Here is a 20,402-nt window from a genome sequence, read left to right on the forward strand (position 1 = left end):
TGCTTCATCGATCTGCCTGTTCTGCTCCCCGCCCTCTCTCTGGTGAATCCTCTCGCCCTCTGCATCTCTGGCCTGTACCCCAGTTCTGTATGAATAAATAGATCTTAAAAAAAAAAAGTACTATATTTCTCCACTGGCATCATAAAATAAAAAAATCTTTGAATATAGTTGAAATGTCAACTCTAACATTTGACAGTTCAAATGGCAATGACTGGGCAACACTGGATGATATTTTTCACAGAAGTAGTGAATGGTTCTGTGTATTTCTGCAGCAGGAGACTTGTTCATTCCTTCTTCTTTGTACTACTAATAGACCATGTATATTTTCCCCTGTTGTAAAATTTTGCTTCCTTTGTTGAACTCTGTAACAAAGAGCAAACCACTTTTTTTATAAAGATTTATTTATTTATGCATACAGAACTGTGGTACAGGCTAGAGGTACAGGGGTGGTGAGAGGATTCACCTGAGACAGAGTGGGGAGCAGAACAGGCAGATTGACCAAGTTCACCACTGAGGGGAGCAGCAGGCAAGGTAGAAGAGGTCTGCCTCACCAGCCATGTGGGTCACCTCCCTGTAGGGGATCAAATTCACGCTGAAGTGGCTGTGGCTAGCTTGCAGTGCCATGCTTTAACCCACTACCCACCAGAGAGGGCCCATAATGACTTCTTCTATCTGAGTATGTGAATATCAGCAGCTCTCTACCTCACACTGGTATTCCCTGTAACTGTGATGATTTTCTGTTTCAGATTTCCGAGACCTCATTTTCTCTCTCTAAGAGGACCTTATTTTCTATAGTATACTCTTTGTACTCCTATATGATTGTTTAATTAATAATTCACCTCAGTTATTTTTTTTAACTATTTATTTATTTATGCATACAGAACTGGGGTACAGGCCAGAGATGCAGGGGCAGTGAGAGGATTCACGAGAGACATAATAGGAAGAATAGGGAGCAGAACAGGCCACCTTACAAAGTACATGGCTGAGGGGAATAGCGGGCAAGGCAGGAAACGCCTGCCACACCATGTGGTCACCTCCAGGGCGGGGATCGAACTCATGCTGAAGTAGCTTTAGTTTCTTAGTGCTGTGCTTGAACCTGCTGTGCCACCAGGGAGGGCCCAACCTCAGTTATTTTTACAATTTATTTTATTTGTTTATGCATAGAACTGGGGTATAGGCCAGAAGTGTGGTGGGGGGTGGGGAGGTAGGTGTGAGATAATTCACCAGAGACAGAGTTAAGAGCAAAACAGGTGAATGTACTGACATACACTGCTGAGGGAAGCAGCAGGTGAGACAGGTAAACTCTGTTGTTCCATTTGGGCCAGCTCTCTGCCTGGGGATTGAACTCCTGCTGAAGTGGCTGCCAATAGTTTCATAGGGCTGAGACTTAACCCTTGTGCCACCAAGGAGTCCCTCACCTCAATTATTAAATAGGTCTGATTGAATATTATATTGTTCATGTTGTATATGTTACTTGCACTTAAATATGTGCTATAATAAATAGTATTTTTATTAAGCTCACGTTTTTTTTTTAAATAAAACAAACCAATCATCTTCCTATGCTTTCTATATAGGTTCAGTTGTACACCTCTTGTGTTCCACACTCATTACTTAAGAATTTATATTATTAGTCTTCATTGACCCTGTCCATTTATACATCTTCAGCATTGACCTTGGATTAATGGGTTTTATCCACATCCTTTAACTCATACATGAAACGATAGCTCTTTGTCGGTTACTTGAACTTAGATGCATGTAAGAACCAACTACAGTTCTTTATATATGATTTTATTTATACATTTGTATGTTTTAATATGCACATGACATACAGATGTAGGTTTTCATCCAGTTTGGTGACATTGGATTTAAGATATGTAAATTCTAAGAACTTCTATAGAATATTCTAAAAGCCTGGTCTATGCCTGTGGGAGTCCACAGTTGGTTGTCTTTTTCACTACTTTGTTGCCATCTCCTTTCAAGTCCTTGCAAACATCAAGAAGGAGTCTTTTCATCAGCCATATCTTAGCCACATGTTTATACAGACTGTGATGTATTCGAAGTGCAGTAAGTTTTTATTCATTTTTGTATTCTTTGATTCTAGCAGTTTTAGTTGTTTTAAAAGTGCCTTGAATATAGGAATAAAATATATTCTTTGCTTTCATGAAATTGTTGAAATCTCAGTGCCATGTTTGTAGGAAATTTTGTTTCCATAAATTTTTAAAATAAAAGACTACATGTTAAATTGAAAATATGCATTTGTGACTATGAAGATTGTTACTTAGCTCAGAGATTCAAAAGTAAGTATTTATGATTTATCAGCAATTCAGAACAAAGCCATATGTGGCTCTCTAAAATTTAAATTTAATATAATCTAGGACCTTTTCAAGGTGAGGTTGTCATGATCACATGAATCCATTGCAGTGCTAAGTCTCAAAAACAGGGTATAATGAAGAACAAAGGCTGGAAAATCCATGCATGCATTTCCTATCTCTCTTGTCCTTTGAATTCTTATTTCAGCAGAGGAGACACTGGATGGGAGTCTGAGGGCTGACTCAGAAAGGCAAGGATGGTAAAGACTAACTCCCTCAGTTAGAATCAAACATTAACTTGTGTCTGTTGAAGAAGGCGGTTGTAAAGTCTTACTTATGGGGGCTGTTCACTAACTGCAGTACAATTGCAGGGGAATGATTTTCAATACTTTTGGGGGTATAAAGCAATCAGGGCTCTTGGTTAAAAGTCAGTGTTGAACTTTTCTATCTCCCACTTACTAATTTTTGAAATGTTTTGTCTTATCTCCTGCTGCTGCTTCTTAAATCTTGCTATGATCCCTTACAGTGATCTCACAATTCCTACTTAAATAAGATTCTTCTATCATTCATCAATATCCACTCTCTCTCTCTGTCATCTTTATTTTAATTGAAAGATTGTTTCTGAATTAGTATCACCCAGCTACAGATCGGTTTTATAGTTAGTTATCAATCATCTAACACCAAAATTTAAATATCCACTATTTTATGCAGAAATTAGTAACCCAACTGACTTGTCATTGATGTAATGCAAAGAAGTTAATTGTATTTCAAATACTTTTCCGCTTAACATGGATTACTGACTTCATTTCAGTACATTTAGAATGAGTTCACTTTTTTATTGTCATTATTTTTTTTTTCAATTGAAATAAGGTTGGTTTACATCTTTACTGTATATGATTCAGAGGCACAGACTCACACCTTTTCAGGTATATGTTACCACACTACTCTCACCACCACAGCCCCATAATTCTCTTCTCCAGTCCATTGTTCCCCTCCTCAATCTGCCCCTCACTGGCATTGTGTTGTATTTTATTGTGTGTATGTCTCATTTTCCTCCTCTCATGTTTTTTTTTTTTCTGTCTTTTGTTTTTGTTCTGCTATTAATTGTTTTATATACAAAGGATGCCAGAACTGCTGTGACTAAATTATTTCAGTATTTTAATTTAGACTTTCTTTTCTTTTAAACAGGAGCAAAATTTATTGGAACTTACCCAATACCAGACACTTATAATCCAGATGATGATAAAATATATTTCTTCTTTCGTGAATCATCCCAAGAAGGCAGTACTTCTGATAAGACCATCCTTTCTCGAGTTGGAAGAGTATGCAAGGCAAGATATAGTTATTTATCTTGCATATGTATTTGCTTAAGACACACATATATATGAGCAATTAACCATGCGACACTGAATTAAAATTTAAAGTCCATAATTATGAGTGATAGGACAGATGCTTACTACATTATGTGTATTTTTTTGGATGACTAAAAGTAAAAAGAAAAAATAGGTTCCTATTTTTCTTCATGTTCCACTTCTTCAGTGGTGTCTTCTGCCCACTGTGAACAGGCAGTCATTGTCTTTGGGAGCTCGCTTAGTCATTAACAGGCTATTCTCTTACCATTTATTACTATGTGACGTTAGTGCACCACTTCATCCTCATCCAGGTTTTTATACATTCAATAATAATATCTTGATATTGAAAGTAACAAACTAATGGCTAGAGTAACAAACATTAACAGGATCATGTGTAGTTTTATGAAGCATGCATTATTATGCATGGATAATGCATATAGTCACAAGGATGAAATAAGTTGAAAATATGGTTACAATATTACCATATACATATTTTCTAAGCATTAATAGAGATTAGAGTCTGATAACAATTGGAAAAACAGGAAAAAATCAAATATACTGTAGCAAACTATGTTAAAGAGTACACATTTATTTTTTAATATTGCCATTTCATGCAAATGAAAACACAAATGATTAAATAATTCCATGTAATACCATCAAAATTTTCATTTGAGTGAACATAAGAATTCATATTTTCTTCTATATACTTATAGAATTTACAGAATTCTACTACTGTTGGAAACATACTCTTGACTTCAGTATCTATATTTTTTAAATTGAATTTACCTTTATGGAATTAGCTTTACTTAACAAGAGAGATACCTTTAGTATAAAGTCAGTTATTAAGAGGAAGAACTGTTAAGCTAATAAATACTCTCTGTGAGAAGCTTTCTTTGGTCTTGTACAAACTTTCCATTTTCTTCCATGGGAGCCTGTCACTTTTTTGGTTTCGCTCTGTGCCCTCGGGCGTTTGGACACTTCCAGGCCAGAAACACAAACTGCCATTGCGCTAAAAAGTGCTAATGAAAACATGACTTTAGAATGAGGCCAACTTGTGAGCACAGATCATTCTTTACCTAGTATCCTGGCTGGTAATATTGTCTTGCTCTGATCCCTTCACCCTCAGGGGACAGATTCTCTAAAAAGCATCCTCATTCTTTCTGAGACTGAGAATTCACAATGATTCCTTATGAAGCTGCTTGCCTAGAGATGGATGGCCCTCGCTGGGAGTACTCCTGGTGTGTTAGTGTACTGAAGCATGCCTGTAACAACAGTCCCCCGGTGCTGAAAAGCTGGGCTGTGGATTGACATCATTTGTATATATGAGCTACATCAATTATGTTATATACAATTTAGCCAATTACATGTATTATAAGAGTCCGTTTCTGACAAACATATATATAACAGGTGTGTGTTGTCTGTGCTATAGGCCCAGGCCATTTGATACTCATTTATAACAAAACTGTTTTTAACCCCATGTTGATTTTAGAGGCAGAGAAGTTTGTTAGGAAAAATACAGTTTGCCCATTTGTAAGTGTCTATAGTAAATATATAATCTAAAATTTAAAGATTGGCCATGGGATCTTTTAATTGAATTATGAACAATCCCATAGAAAAAAACAGAGAGAATTGTAGTACATGAATCTTCCCACCAAAACAAAACAAGACAAAAACAAAAAACCTCTGAGACCACACAACAAGATTTTGTCATACTATTGTCTTTGGATAAAAAGCTAACAAATTGTAAGATCAAATAATGAAATGTGATGGATGAATTTTCTCTTTAGAAAAAGATATAATAGATGATCTTCTCACAGAGTACATCTGTATGTCACTATTTAAAATGAGTCTTATTTTTATCACTTAATCTTTATCTTCCCACTAAGTACTACCCATTAGCCAAATGATTACTAAGTGTTTTCGTTCAGATTTCTTTCTTGCAGCTCTGCCCCTGTTTCTGACTTTATTATTTAGGATAAAATTGTAGCAAGACAAAAATGTGTACTTCTAAGTGGAGGTTTCAACAACAGGATTAAAAATAGCTCCAAATATCTAAAAAATTTGTTAGGTTCTGCAAAGTTTAATTTAAAAGCAGCTGTGCAGCAGCATCCTTTTTGTGTTTTCTTATTTTCACATAAAAAATGGTTCTTCTGACATGATTTGGAACATATTAGTCCACTGTTGTTTCAGCTTTTACCCCCATGAGGTTATTATAATATTGTCTTTCTATTTTCAACAAATAATAACAGATGCACATCTATACTGTAAGACAAAATCTATAAATAGATTAAACAAAGATCTAAGATGGAAGAGATGATGTTAGAGAGAACTAAGGGTTGACTCTAATTTATTGAGTTCATGAAGCTTTTCACCAACATGGGGTCCTTTACGCTATATTTCCACCAGTACAGTGTCATACTACCTATGTATATGGTAATACTTAGACTTCTATGTTCTTGCTATTTTTTTAAAGATTTATTTATACAGAACTGAGATATAGGCCAGAGGTGTGGGGGTGTGAGAGGATTCATCAGAGACAGAGTGGTAAGCAGAACAGGCAGCTTGACTGAAATACACCACTGAGGGGAGCAGTAGGTGAGTCAGGAGAGGTCTTCCACACCATGTGGGTCACCCAGTTGGCCTGGGATTGAACTCATTCTGCATTGGCTATGATAGCTTCTTAGTGCTGTGCTTTAACCCTTTGTACCACCAGAGAGGGCCCTGCTTTCATTTTTAACTAATAACTCTCAACTCAATAAAAAAAACTGTTAGCAACTTAAGATTCCTATTCTGCTACTAATAGTTGCAGTATTGACTTATTAAAGATTCTTAATTATACTGTATAGTATATAGTGATTTGTAGAGGTGGGGATTTTGGACATAGGCAAAAACTACACAAAAATGAGTAGTTGTTCACACAGTAAATATAATTATTATTATTTTTATTTTGTAATCCTTTCATTCATTATTATTTCAGTAATACAACATAATGTAATTTCCATGACAAATAAAATAGAGTAGATACTGTGACAAAGTAAAGCTACTTTGCCTCTTCTTTAAGAAGTCACAATACAGGAAGGAGAACAGTGATATGAACATATAATCATAATGTAATGTGATTGAACCTAGAGTTGAAGAAACCTACACACTGAATGAAGCTAAAAAAAGTGTTTTCAAAGGAAGTGGTTCTTGCCTGAATTCTGGAGACTAGACTGAGGGAAGAAAGGGTGGGCATTTCAGACCACAATGGATGGAGTATATTTGATTTATAGAACAGTGATATCTTAGAAGTGGAATTCAGTGTGAATATGGGAAACAGTGTCATTTGAGATTGGAAGATAAGTTTAATTTCCACATTAAGTAGACAATGAGACATTCTAAATGTTTTTAAGTAGAGATGACTTGATAGGTTTAGTTAGCAATACTTTTGAGAATGTACCTGGATTGAGAAATACTTGTCATTGGGATTCATGTTAGGTGGTTTTCTAAAGATAATAGGTAAGTTCAAGAGATAGAATATAAGTGTAGATTTTGTAAGTGCTCTTACTTTCTTAGTCTCTTTTATTAATTGATTAGTATCTATTAGTGTTGTCCAACAGAATATTCTGTGATGATAAGAACATTCTCTGCTGTACTTAGCAACAGAGAAGTCATGTGACTTTCAGTGTTAAGATATGAATTTTTTGCTATTCAATTTTACTGACTTTAAATTGCCTCATTTGACTAGTGGCTACAATTTAAGTATAGGCCACTTAAGTATTTATTTACTTAAGATATTTTTGGTAACCTACACTGTGCATGACACAATGATAAACTGTAGTTTTACAGAAATTTAAAAAGTGATAATGGTTGTATTCACTGATCTTACAACATAGTAGATGATATATGCATTAAATAAGAATATACATAGATTGATACATAATTAGAAAGTTGATAGGTACTATAATGGAAACATCATAGGGTGGAATTAGGAAAAATGGGTGTGCTTTAGATTGGATATAGATTATGGATGGTCTTTCTGGGAAATTAAGTTTTGAACTATAGATTCAAAAGGATAGGAAATGAAATGATTAAAATGGGGGTAATAGTCTAGGCAAAAGGAAAAACATCTTTGAAATCTCAAAGATGGGGAAAACTGTTAAAATGTTCACCTCCACTAAGTATAACAAGTGGAATATTATCCTAATAGTAATTTGTTCCCTTTAAAACATAACATCAAATTTAATATCTTTAGAATTCTTGTCTTTTCTGTTTATAGTTAGTATCAACTTACTGATAATGCTGACATTGATGCCGTGATGTGTATAAAAGTTTGCAGCAAATTGCTGTTTCATTTAACCCTACAAGCATTTATGTTTGCCTTTACATCCTGTCGCAGAAACTTTGATATTTGCCCTGAAGACAAGGACTTCCTGTATGCTTAGTAACTGGTTTCCAGGAGGGAAACCACAAAGAGATAGATTCTGATATTCGGGACAAGAAACACCAAAAAAGTTTCTATTTTATATTTGGTGTGTTGAATTTGATATGGCTCTGGGATATGCTGTTCCAATAGCAACTTGAAAATATGAACCCGAGGCTCTGTGGTGTCTGAATTCATGAATTTGGAGCTTGTTGGTGACTCTTAATGACATAGAAGCATCTGAAATTGACCAAGGAAATTTCTACTGCAAGATAAAAGAGCAAGGATGGAATTCTGAGGGATGATGATGTTTGGGAAAGAGGAGCGGACAGTCTTGCAATTGAGTTAAAAAGCAATTGATTAAAAACTAGTTTTATAGCTAGATAGAGAACTGAGCAAGAACAAGTAGAAGACAAAACTGTCTCCATAAAAACCATTTGTCACTAATGTCATCTATCAAAAGGTAGTCAGTTTAAGGTTATAATTAAAAACCAGCTATTAGATTTGGCAGTCAAGTTTATAACATACTGAACCCTTGCCCAAATGATGCAATAATTTAACTTGAAATCCAATCTAATTTACAGCTTTGCTGTACTTGTTTTGATCTCAGTTTTCATTCTAGAAAAATGAGAGTATCTGTCTCTTCTATGACTATTTTATCAAGCAAGTTTAAGGTTTAAATGGGATTGTGTGGAATTGATGTAACAGGTACTGAAGAAGGTACTGGAACATCATTGTGACTTAGATTTCTGTTTCCAAGAAGTTAACTATTATAATAAATGGAAATGGAAATATATGGTTATACTAGAGTGTGTTGAATACAACAAATCACACACACACACCGCACATGCAGACTTTTGGAAACCAATCAACTAGCTATGTTTGAAGAAAAGAAGTGATAGTATGTGATTATTGGAATATTAGGTTGACAATCATAGTTTACAAGAAAATAACACATTTTATTAGATGTAAAGATCAAACTGACATATTCTTCATTCAGTTTAAAGCAATATTCCTAGTTTGAGTACCGATATTTTGGGATATAGTCAAAAATTATGAATTTATATGGGAAAATTGTGTGAAAAATTTGAACAATGCAAGTTTGGTAAAGATGAGTGGAAAATGAGAAGCACAAAATCCTAATTTGTAGGGTGATTTTGAGAAATCCAGCCTTAGGAAACAGGTAAAACAGCATGAAATAACTCCCTGAGAAGAATTGTATTTATTTGCTGGGCAAGTTAGTCCTTGCAGATATTACTATTTATGTCTGTGTGTTTATTACTGTGTGATATTCATCACTGTGTGTGTGTGTGGGGGGGGGTCCCTTCCTGGCCCACTCAGATGTATGGAACTATCAGACACTGTGGTGAGACTTGCTTGCAACTTTACATCTCAAGGCTGTTTTTCATTAATTTTGGATTATATTTATTTCTGGAAGCATTGTCCCTTAGTTTGTTCTTGCTAGCCCACTCCAGATCCCAGCTGTAGGTTATGCCAGTTCTTTTTTGTTCTGCAATATTTCCTTTTGTCTACGCCAGGAATTCAGTTTGGATGGCCCTTTCACATAACTTGCCCGGGGGTCTAATTAATAGCCCTTTGCTTCAAATCCACTTGCATTGTCTATTTTGATATATGGTCCTATTTGGACAATTATTGCCTTTGAAGATTTGTGTTTTTAGGCTGATGGCACTTTCTATATTTATTGATCTCCACCAAGTCATGGGTTTTTTTTTTTTTTTTCTTTCTCTCAGCATATTACTTACAACCTAGATGAGAGATTTAGAGCCACAAGTTACAGATGTGCTTTTGCTTCACTTCCATCTGTTTTCCTGTCAGAAATTCCTGGGCAAGGATTTATATCATTGGCTGTAACTTTTTTTTTTAATTTAATGAACTCTGTCCTACCTGAAAAAGGCAGCTTAATATGCCTAGACTTAGCTAACTGTAATCTGTTACAGTTCAAAACTGTATTGCTTACTGTAGTATATTACAACCCAAGTCTCATTTCCAATAATCTTTACAAGTTTTGAACCAGTTAGGAGAAACATGTTCTCCATTTTGATTTCCCATTGACAAATTAAAAACATCTTTAAGTACTAGAATTCTTTGTAGGAAAAAAAAAATTGCCCTTGATGCCTCTATAGAATTTAGCCCTTAAAAATCACTGTGTTCAGTGCCTACCCTACCAAGTTTTATTTTTATTTGTTTTTGTTCTTCTCTCCCCTTTCTAAGATATTTGATTGTATAGTTGGATTTCTTATAGTACTTAGATATTTTATTATTAGTAGATAAAGGCGAAGATCTACTTTAGTGATTTTTTTTTGCTCTCAATAAAATAATTACATGAAACATAGTTATAACATATTGCAAAAGAAAACTCATGCTGAAAGTGGAAGTACCACATAATTCTCTTCTTTGATTCAGTGAATATAACTTCACCATCTTCCATGAGTTCATTTAGTATATTAAGATATCCTCATTCAAGCACTTGCTGTTATATGGCAAAATATTTTAATACTCATGATGTATATTCTCATGAGACTTCTGGGATCTTAGTCCAGATTTTCTTTCCATTTCTGCCTTCTCATAATCATTGTTTCAGACTTCTTCAGACTTCTTGTTGATTATCTGTTTTTTTTTTTTTTTTTGCATAGCCCCACAGACCATGTTCATTAAGTTTACAAAGGTTTTTTTTTTTTTTTTTTTTGCATAGCCCCACAGACCATGTTCATTAAGTTTACAAAGGTTTTAATACCTGTACCTAGAAATAACTCTGTCAAGACGGAGGTCACACAGATAGAAGTAGATTGAATAGCTGTTCTGAAATGTCACATTCTGTGACCACAACACCAAGAGTTCCCCATACAAATGGGTCTTAAGACCACTTAAGATCTGCAAGGTACGCTTCTTACCTAGAGTGAAAAATCAGACAGAGAATATGAATGATACATTGAAATATAATAGGCACTAAATAAAAAACATGAAAGTATTACATTGCCCTAATATAATTTGTTAAAAGGGTCAATGGAAAGCTGTGTGCTTACCTCAGTGTAATAGTTTCAATTATAGAAAAAAGTCATTGATTTACAATTACAATATTAAACCACATTTCAATAGAAAGTGGTATTGGTACTTCTAGCTACAATCTCTGAAAGCAAGTGTTACCATTAATTAGTGGAACTGGAGTGGGTTGTGCAAAAGATGTACAGACTATGGTTTTTAGAGTATTTCAGAGACTACCATTCTCTTGCTTATATAAAGATAAGGGCAGCATTGGGTAAAAGAACAAAATTTAAAGCAAAGTAAAATGTATAACCTCTGACCCAAGCATCAACCCCTTTTTTGAAAGTGCTTAAGATGTGACATTCACTAATGTTTATTGATTTGAAAAACCTGGTGTCTTTCATCTTAAACTCATATAAGTAGGGCTATAATCTTTGCATATATACCCATATTTTAATAGACTGAAACATACTTACAAATATCTTGGAGGTTTTATTAATCTTCAAGACTTAAGAGTATTGGAACTGAAAGTCAATCATTACATTTTCCAAGTGTCTGTTTCCCAGTCTATAGGCGAAATGGCAATATTTATAACGTGCTGAGAGATTGTTGAGTAGGATGATATGGATAAAAACCATGTTTAACAGATGAACCCAGCATGGTGACCCAAAGGTCAAAAGACTCACTCAATATAAGTTCATGTGTGACAGCTTGTAGCTACTCTATATGTCTATGTAAGATTTATAGGTGTTTGACTTTGCTGGGACAATAAAAGGAAAATGGAATCACCATTAACCTTCCTCATAACTGCTCTAACCATTAGAAGTTACTCCAATTAGAAAAATCATAGTATTTTTCATATCAGCCATCACCCAATTAAATGATTCAAAATACAATATTGGAAAGCTTATGAAAGATTGTAAGTTACATTTTGTTTCATCTTTGACTTTTTTCTTTTCTATTTTTATTAATCACTTTAAAATGAAAAAAAAAATATATATATATGTATATTGCAAACACTTGAAAAGCTACAAAGAATAAGAAATCTGGACCCCTCAGCCCTCACCACCCAGATTGAACATATGTGGTTGGTGTTGTTTACATTTAATTCCTTTTTTACTTTCATCTGCATCTTTGTGTAGAAGATGTCAAGGCTTTTGGCAGTCTGACCACAAAGAAGCTGTGATAAATAGAGTAGAGGCACAGAGAAGTGACCAGTAACTAAAAGCCGCTGATTCTGACATCTCAATAATAAATCTATTGTGTTAGTGAGATGGTTGTGTTCTTTAGAACTTCACAAAAATAAGCAAGGAGGTGACAATTTAGTACAAAAGTGGTTACCTCCTTTTCAGCCCTCCTGTGGGCTTAAAGTTCTCAGAGGGGATTGTGTGGATTTGCAAACAAATCCAGGGACCTGAGAGCTGGTCAACAAAGTCAGTCAACTGACACTTCCCTGCAGGAGAAATACAACTCTTTCTGAAGTGAACTTTGCCATTCCAGGTCATGCTTCTGGATGTCTGTAAGAGTTACTATTCAGTCATTAAACGCTTATAATCCATTTCTGAGAGCTATTATCCCAGAAACTATACTTGTTTCCCTGCTGACAGCAGGTGGCTTTCATCTTTGACCTGGGTTTTTTGTTTATTTTTATCTTTTTATTCCTTGAGGGAACCAGGGAAAGCTGCTCAGAAGGGTCGGCAAGAACAGTTAGATATTCTCTTGTTTAAAGGATTGAAATTTCCATTTGTCAGGTTAGAATAATGAAGGTACAATAAATTTCTCTTTCCTGCCCCACAAATTTAGAGCTAATAAAATAGAAGGTTATCATGGCTTTTCTTAAACATTCATGGTAATTGTGAACAGAAACAGGAATGGTATTTGAATGGTACTTTTATTGTCATTTTTATTCAATTGAATGTTTTAAAGAACTGCTCATGCACTTCCTAATGAAGTAGCTATGTGTACACCTGTTAAAGGAATGTGATTGAAGAAAAATTCTATAAATATTTATTCACTGAGTAAAATAAGGTGTTAAACTACTTGTGCTAGATTGAAAAACAGTAAGCTAAACTATGCCTGGACATTATATCCATGATAGTTGGTATATTTCTTTAGGTAATAGATTGACACTATTTTTCAGATTATTAGTGCCTCCCAAAATATAAAAATATAGACAATGAAAATTTGAGAATGTCAAAAGTATGCAATAATTGTGCATTAAAACATTTAAGATTTAAACTTAAGCTCTATTTTATATAATAATTCTAGTACAACTAGGGTTCTCACAACACACAAATACACACATATGAAGATTTCACATATTTGGTTCATATGAAATCTTCATGTATATGTGTATGAACTAAATATGTAAATTTAAAAATACAAATAAAGGCAGTCATTTGTATTGAAAAAGATTCATTATCTCATATTTTTAAATGTTTTTAAAATCCCTGAATAATTACAGATAACATTTTCTCACTGGAATTCTAGTATAAATTAATATGGAAATCAGCATTATCTTCAGAGGGAGCATAAGTATTTTTAACCATTCATATTCACCTCTAAGCTATATTTATTAAATGATTGGAGGATGCTAGCAATAAAATATAAGACTTATCTAGATAAATCTGCCTTCACGTCTCACATATATCTGATATCATCCAATAATTGGCTGAAGTAGAAATTACATGTGTTATTGAACAGTAATGTTCAAATAATAAAAGTACCATATGTAAAATAAAAATTTAAGAACAATTATAGACATTTGTTTATGAGGATTGTTATGTAGAGTATATTATGTACTCATCTTTTTCAAAGAAAACCTACTATTCACTTCTTTGCTAAATCTTTTAGTAATCCTTCCTTGTGTACTAAATAACATATAGACACTTTGGCTGGCTTTTAAAGCAGTCTTTGATCTTACCCTAGTGACTCATCTAACATTTTTCTTCACCATTTCAGTGTATCCCAGTCTTCATCCTGGTTTGTCCTGGTTCTCATATGTGTTCTGAGTTGGTCTACCTGTTGTCTCCCCCCCTCCTAGTTTCTGGCACCTAGATATTTCCTGAACCAACCTCTGCCTGTCTGAACCCACTTTTCATGTTAAAGATATTATAAAATCTAACTCTTTACTGAAGACTGCTCTGTTTTCTAACTGGAAAGAAATGTCAGAGATGATTCAAAGTCTCACAGTGAATTGGTGGTGGGAAGTCCATGGGGATTACAACCAAGATGAAAAAGTGCACAAAATGAAGAGTAATGTAAAAAATAAATAATAATACATAAATAAGTCTTTAGCAATTATCTGATTTTTTATTTGTACTTTTCTAAAGATGTATTGACTTCTTCTTGTGCATTTACATTTACTTAATCACTATTAAGTCTGTTTATTAAGTGTGACAAAATAGTGTGTTAGGAGTAGTTCTGGAGTGGATGTTGGGTAAAAATAATAAGGAGCCCATTTTCTGGTGAAAATTAAAAACTATTAGAAAGTCAACTAAATGTCATTTTGCTTTTTTATTATCACCATGAGCCAGCAATTGTAAACAGTATCAGTGGCAAAATATTATTGCTGAAAGTACTTTGTCTGTGCATGTTCTAAACAATTGCTGTGGTTTTCACTGTTTCTTTATGTGTATATGTGTATACATGTATGTAATGTCAACTCCCAACATGTATGAGCTCAGCTGTATGTGTTCTAAGAGTAAATTCACAAAGATTTGGAACCACACAAAATTTAAAACAGCAAGGAATAGCATAAATTGTGAGGGGTAATATTTTGTTCATTAAGTGCAAATTTTAGTTTCATAATAAGGTATTTTATTGAACTTCAATGGCTATAATTTTGAAATGTCTAGATTATGCATAAGTCTAGAGAACAACTCAGGTTGTTTCTTATTTAGGCAGAGAGCTATTATGAAACAATTCTGTTGTTTATAAGAGGGGACATAAAACATGTTCACACTGAGCAGCGCCACATTAAACATTTGGTGTTAGGTGCTAAGACCATAAAGATAACGACAGTCTTTTGTCTCCAAATCTTACCTTCTTAGCTTTCCCACAAATCTAAGAGTAACACTAAGATCTGCTCTACTACTTTGGTATGGCATACAGGATTGGAATTTCCGTATTAGCCATGATAATACTACAAGATACTACTACCACCTGTTTCTTTCCCTTCTCAACACTCTAGTCCTCCTTTCTTCAAGATTGCAACTATTTATCTGACTTTGAATTTTGCTTAGAGTGTAGTCATTTAGCTGTTGTTTTCTAATTTTCAGAGGTAAAAGAAGTGTGGAATAAGACACTTCCTATATAAACATAGACTTCAAGTTTGACAGTGAACTTTACAGAACATAGACTGCATGAAGTATATGAATTTTTATTAACTCACGTGTTAAACATAAATACATTAATGGAATGTGACTCCACAGTCATTTTTGAAAGTAAAAACTAGGTTCTGAATGTGCTTATATAAGGATGTCTCATTTTATTTACTATGAGCATAGCATATCTATTTAAGGCAAACAGAAAGTCATTAATTTAGTATTCATAGGGACATATTAAATAAAAAATAAAAATATTTCTTCTTTTGGTGATGTATTGAGTAGCATAAGTCTGTTTATTCTAGTTAATTTATTTAATACTTATATCTTGCTAAATGTCTACAGAACATACTTAATGAAGTATTCAGAGTAAACTAAAGTATGGAATACATTGATCAACATTTAATATAAGATTGTTTCTATATGTATGTTATTGTATATGTGCAAGTACCCTTGATATTTAATTAGTAAGGTACTAAATTTGGAAAAGACTATTTTTAAGTCTATACCAAGTTACTTCTAAAGATGCAAATACTGATCTTAATCATGTTCAGATTATATAAGCCAGTGGTAGCATTTATTGACCACAAGTTCCTGGCCCTATGCTAGGTACTTTATACAACATTTTCCACTCAAACATCCAAATAGCCATATTTCAAGGCATTAATCATTTTACTGATGGGAAAACAGAGACTTAGAGAATTAAATAACCTTTTGTAGGTCATGAGTAAAACTTGGCAGAGATGGGGTTTGAATCCAAAACTGCCTTGTATGCTGTAGCGTGCATCTGCATCTTTCCTTCCAGAGATCTGTGGTGCTTACATTGCATTTATTTACTCAAAAGCGAGGCATTTAATCTTGAAGGACAAATTTGCCTTTTTTTTTTTTTGTCCTTCCCTCATTCAGAATTCAAGGCTTTCTATATGGAGGCTGTCTGTCTTTGTAAACAATGTCATAAAAGAAGACACTCTGTAATAACCATTTTTGGGGGGCGGGATGAGGGGCGGTTGGGAATAGAATCATGTCACTAAATCTGTATCTTCATTTTCCTCTCTTCCCAGAATGATGTAGGAGGACAACGCAGTCTAATCAACAAATGGACCACTTTTCTTAAGGCCAGATTGATTTGCTCAATTCCTGGAAGTGATGGGGCAGATACTCATTTTGATGAGCTTCGTAAGTCACATGCCCCATTTTATTAAAAAAAAAAAAAATACATCCTTGCTCAATGAAGTAATTCCTCATTTATTTTATGTTAGCCCCTATGCCCAACTACATAGCGAATATGGCTCACAGCAGTGGTCCTCACTAACTTAGAACACATACAGGTATGAAGGTAGAGGTGTTCTAGATCTGGGTGCACCTTGTCACAAGGCAAAGCTCTCTTCCTAAGCACCTGAAGGTAGTTAAGGAAATAAAACTGCAGCTAGGACAGACCATACTTTTCCATGCAGTCTTTCCCGTGGAGGGAGATACCATATAAAAGGTGGCAAGAGCATGGGTTTTCTATTCTGCAGATGCCCTCTGCTGGAGAACATGGAGATTTTGTGAACTCCTCTGATATGTCCATAAAAAATGAGTCAGAGACACAGTGTTTTCATTTCCCCTCTTCATCCTCTTCTTCATTCCCCTTTACTTCTCTCATAGCTAATTTTAGAAGGAATATATTCAGTTATATTATATATACATATATTGTCAACACCATTAGTTTTTATTTTCCTGATTTTTTAAAAAATTTTTTTAAAGATTTATTTATTTCTGCAAACAGAACTGGGGTACAGGCCAGAGACTCAGGGGTGGTGAAAGACTTCACCAGAGACAGAGTGGGGAGCAGAACAGGCAGATCGACAAAGTACACTGCTGAGGGGAGCAGCGAGCGGGTCAGGAGAGGTCTGCCACACCATGTGGTCACCTCCAGGGCAGGCGGGAATCAAACTCATGCGTAAGTGGTTTCAGCTTCTTAGTGCAGTGCTTTAACCTGCTGCACCACCAGGGAGGGCCCCTGATTTTTTTTTAATGAAGAGCAAAATGACAATTGCTGACTAGTTTATTGGTATTCTGTTTTACTCTGTTAAAATATATATTAATATTTATGGATTAAATCTCTATTTGTGTGTAAGCATACTCACTTATTAAATGATATTGTAAATAACATTATTTGACAGAATTTAGTATCAGTACTCCATTCATTACGGGTGTAGTTATTTTCATAGCTACCAAATAGACCATTGAATAATGAGTAAATAAATTGACATAGAGAGCAGCGCTTTTCTACTCTGAAGAGTAAAATACTTATGTTTTTAGTTTTTCGTACTTTTTTTTTTTTTTTAAGATTTATTTATGCATTCAGAACTGGGGTACAGGCTAGAGATGCAGGGGTGGTGAGAGAATTCACCAGAGATAGAGTGGAGAGCAAAACAGGTAGATCTACAAAGTACACTGCTGAAGGGAGCAGCGGGCCGGTCAGGAGTGGTCTGTCGCGCCATGTGGGTTACCTCTGGGGTGGGGATTGAACTCATGCTGAAGTGACTTTAGCTTCTTAGTGCTGCACTTTAACCCGCTGAGCCACCAGGGAGGGCCCTCAGTTTTTCTTTTTTGGGCTATCACCTACACCCAAATAGTAACAGTTATGGGAGACTCTCAAGTGAACTATCCCATCTATAGGTGACTGAAGTAAATACCTGGGTGGTTAAATATCCAGTTAAATATCATAATATAATGGTTTTCACTTTGATTTTATATACTAACTAAAGAAATTTGCATTATTAAAGGAAAAGCAAACATGTAATTCTGAAAAATAGATATAGTGAATTATTATTTTTTCCCTATTAATAGAAGATATTTACTTACTCCCCACAAGAGATGAAAGAAATCCTGTAGTATATGGAGTTTTCACTACAACCAGGTATGTCAAAAATGCTTGTAATCTCTTTAGAGAATTGTTATATGTACGGAGGCCAATACATTTTTTCATTTTACTTTTTCACTTATCTCTTCTTAGAAATCTTTTATATCAACAAATAAAATATCTTCATATTCTTTTTACAAGGGCATAGTTATCCCCTATGTCAAATGCCAGTTTTTTTTTTTTTTTTTAAGCCAGTCCACTATACATTTCCATTGACCTTGACTGGTCAAAATAAGTGATTAACTTCATACATATGCTATTCCCTGATTGAGTAAGCATATCTGTGACTCTAGTCCCCAAAGTTAAATCACTGGGTATGAAGATGTGATTCTCTTTATCACTTATTATGATTTGTATATGCTTATGTCTTAAATGTATCAAGCTGTATGACTTAGAAGTGAACTAAAAAAAATGCATGTCTTGGTCACTGGTTAGCCTGTAATTATAAAATGGAATAATCTTGATTTTTAAAATGTTAAGGCATTTTTAAATTTTTTAAATGTTAAGGTTAATTTCCCCATAACCCAGTGAAGGTGGGAGTCTATGACTCTTGATCCCCAGGATTTCACTAGTCTGCTAATTAGACAAAAGGATTCTCTCTGACATGGTTAGAGAAGAGGATCCAGTTACTAGCAAACATGAAGCAAGGACTAGTGATGTTTTCTTAATTTCTACCCCTACATTCTTGTCTTCTATCTGCTAATACTCTCTTGAACTTGTCATATACTGTGTGACTGTCTCAAAAGTTGCTGGTGTCTAATGAAGCTTTCTCAAAGAACATGCAGAGCTTTTTTTTTTTTTTTAATTCAGAAACTTGTATTTCTTTCCTCTTGTTGCATATTACTGTCTACAGTAAATACATTCAAATACCTTTCACTTTTTCCATAGTTCTGCTATCAGTCTTTATCATTGTCTACTAGTAATAGTATTGATGTAACCTATGATATTGGTATTAAGAAATTATCTTATTGTCTCCTTTTGAATAAATTATTAAAATATTTTGTAGACATATCATTTCTTCTCTGTAGTTTCATTTACTTCAAAGTACCTATGTATAAATTCAAGTTAGTATTGGTTCACAGTATGTTAGAAAAAAATAGTTTGTTTTATTCTGAGATATGGATATACAAACATGGGGATAAAGGTAATACCTTTGGAAACTGCTAACTTGGATAGCATGTTCTGGTTTTGTAATTTCTATGATTCTGATAAATGTTCTAACCCAACTAAAAAGGTACAGAAAGAAAAAGTGCCTATATTCACTCGTGTTAATTACCTCAGTCCCACTCTCTTGGCATCTTTCCATTAAAGGAACTTTCTTTGAAGTCACTGTGTGTTCCAAACACAAATATAGACATGTGCCAGGGAGAAGTAGCCCCAAGATAGTTTTCTCTACCACTTCTGCCCACCCAGAATATGAAGTTACAGTTCAGCTCTTTGTTCATGGTGTACTATATTATTTTATTTTTAATGTTGCTATGAAGATTGAAGTAATGCCAGGATGCATGTCACATCTTTTATGAGAAGATATAACTAACATGCCGTAGCAGCAATGTTATTGAGCGTTATGTATCATTCCTTTGAAATATGCTAGACAGATCATTGTATGAGAGCATCAGCTCCCTTTTTAGCAACTAGTTTTATCTCAAAAGCATTTCCTAATATTTCCTATTAATATCATTATAAGAGTTTTAACGCTTGAGCTACTTGTTCTAGAGAATCCTTATCTCATTTATGTAGTGCTGAGACAACATGTACCCAAGGTCATAAAAGAGTGAACTTGTTTTTGAAAACAAGAATCATCAAAAGACTAGAGTCAGAGAAAATGTTTTAATGTCCAGAAATAAAACAAAATGAAAACACTTGCTGATAGTGCTAACAATTCCCATCATTAGTTTGCAAAAATTTGTAGACTTTCTGTGGATCTTTCCTGTCTCCAAGTTATGTGGGCTACAATAATGATTAAAAATTAGGTAAGTCCAGAAATTCATGATAAAAAAAATTATTAAGATTTTTTTTTTAAAGATTTATTTATTTGTGCATACAGAACTGGGGTACAGGCCAGAGGCTCAGGGGCGGCGAGAGGCTTCACCAGAGACAGAG

At 34.3% G+C, this 20,402-nt stretch overlaps 1 protein-coding gene across 1 annotated transcript in view; it reads left to right on the forward strand.

Annotated features, from left to right (window-relative positions):
• Window positions 1–20,402, forward strand: part of SEMA3D (sema domain, immunoglobulin domain (Ig), short basic domain, secreted, (semaphorin) 3D) — a 174,159-nt gene that overhangs the window by 114,411 nt on the left and 39,346 nt on the right. Inside the window, exons 8-10 of the mRNA XM_012721056.1 lie at window positions 3,498–3,640; window positions 16,453–16,567; window positions 18,227–18,296. Of these exons, the coding sequence (XP_012576510.1) occupies window positions 3,498–3,640; window positions 16,453–16,567; window positions 18,227–18,296 (328 nt within the window). The remainder of the gene's footprint in view (window positions 1–3,497; window positions 3,641–16,452; window positions 16,568–18,226; window positions 18,297–20,402) is intronic.

This window comes from Condylura cristata, unplaced genomic scaffold, assembly GCF_000260355.1.
Source record: "Condylura cristata isolate star-nosed mole 26May11 unplaced genomic scaffold, ConCri1.0 scaffold00005, whole genome shotgun sequence".
Classification (NCBI taxonomy): domain Eukaryota; kingdom Metazoa; phylum Chordata; class Mammalia; order Eulipotyphla; family Talpidae; genus Condylura; species Condylura cristata.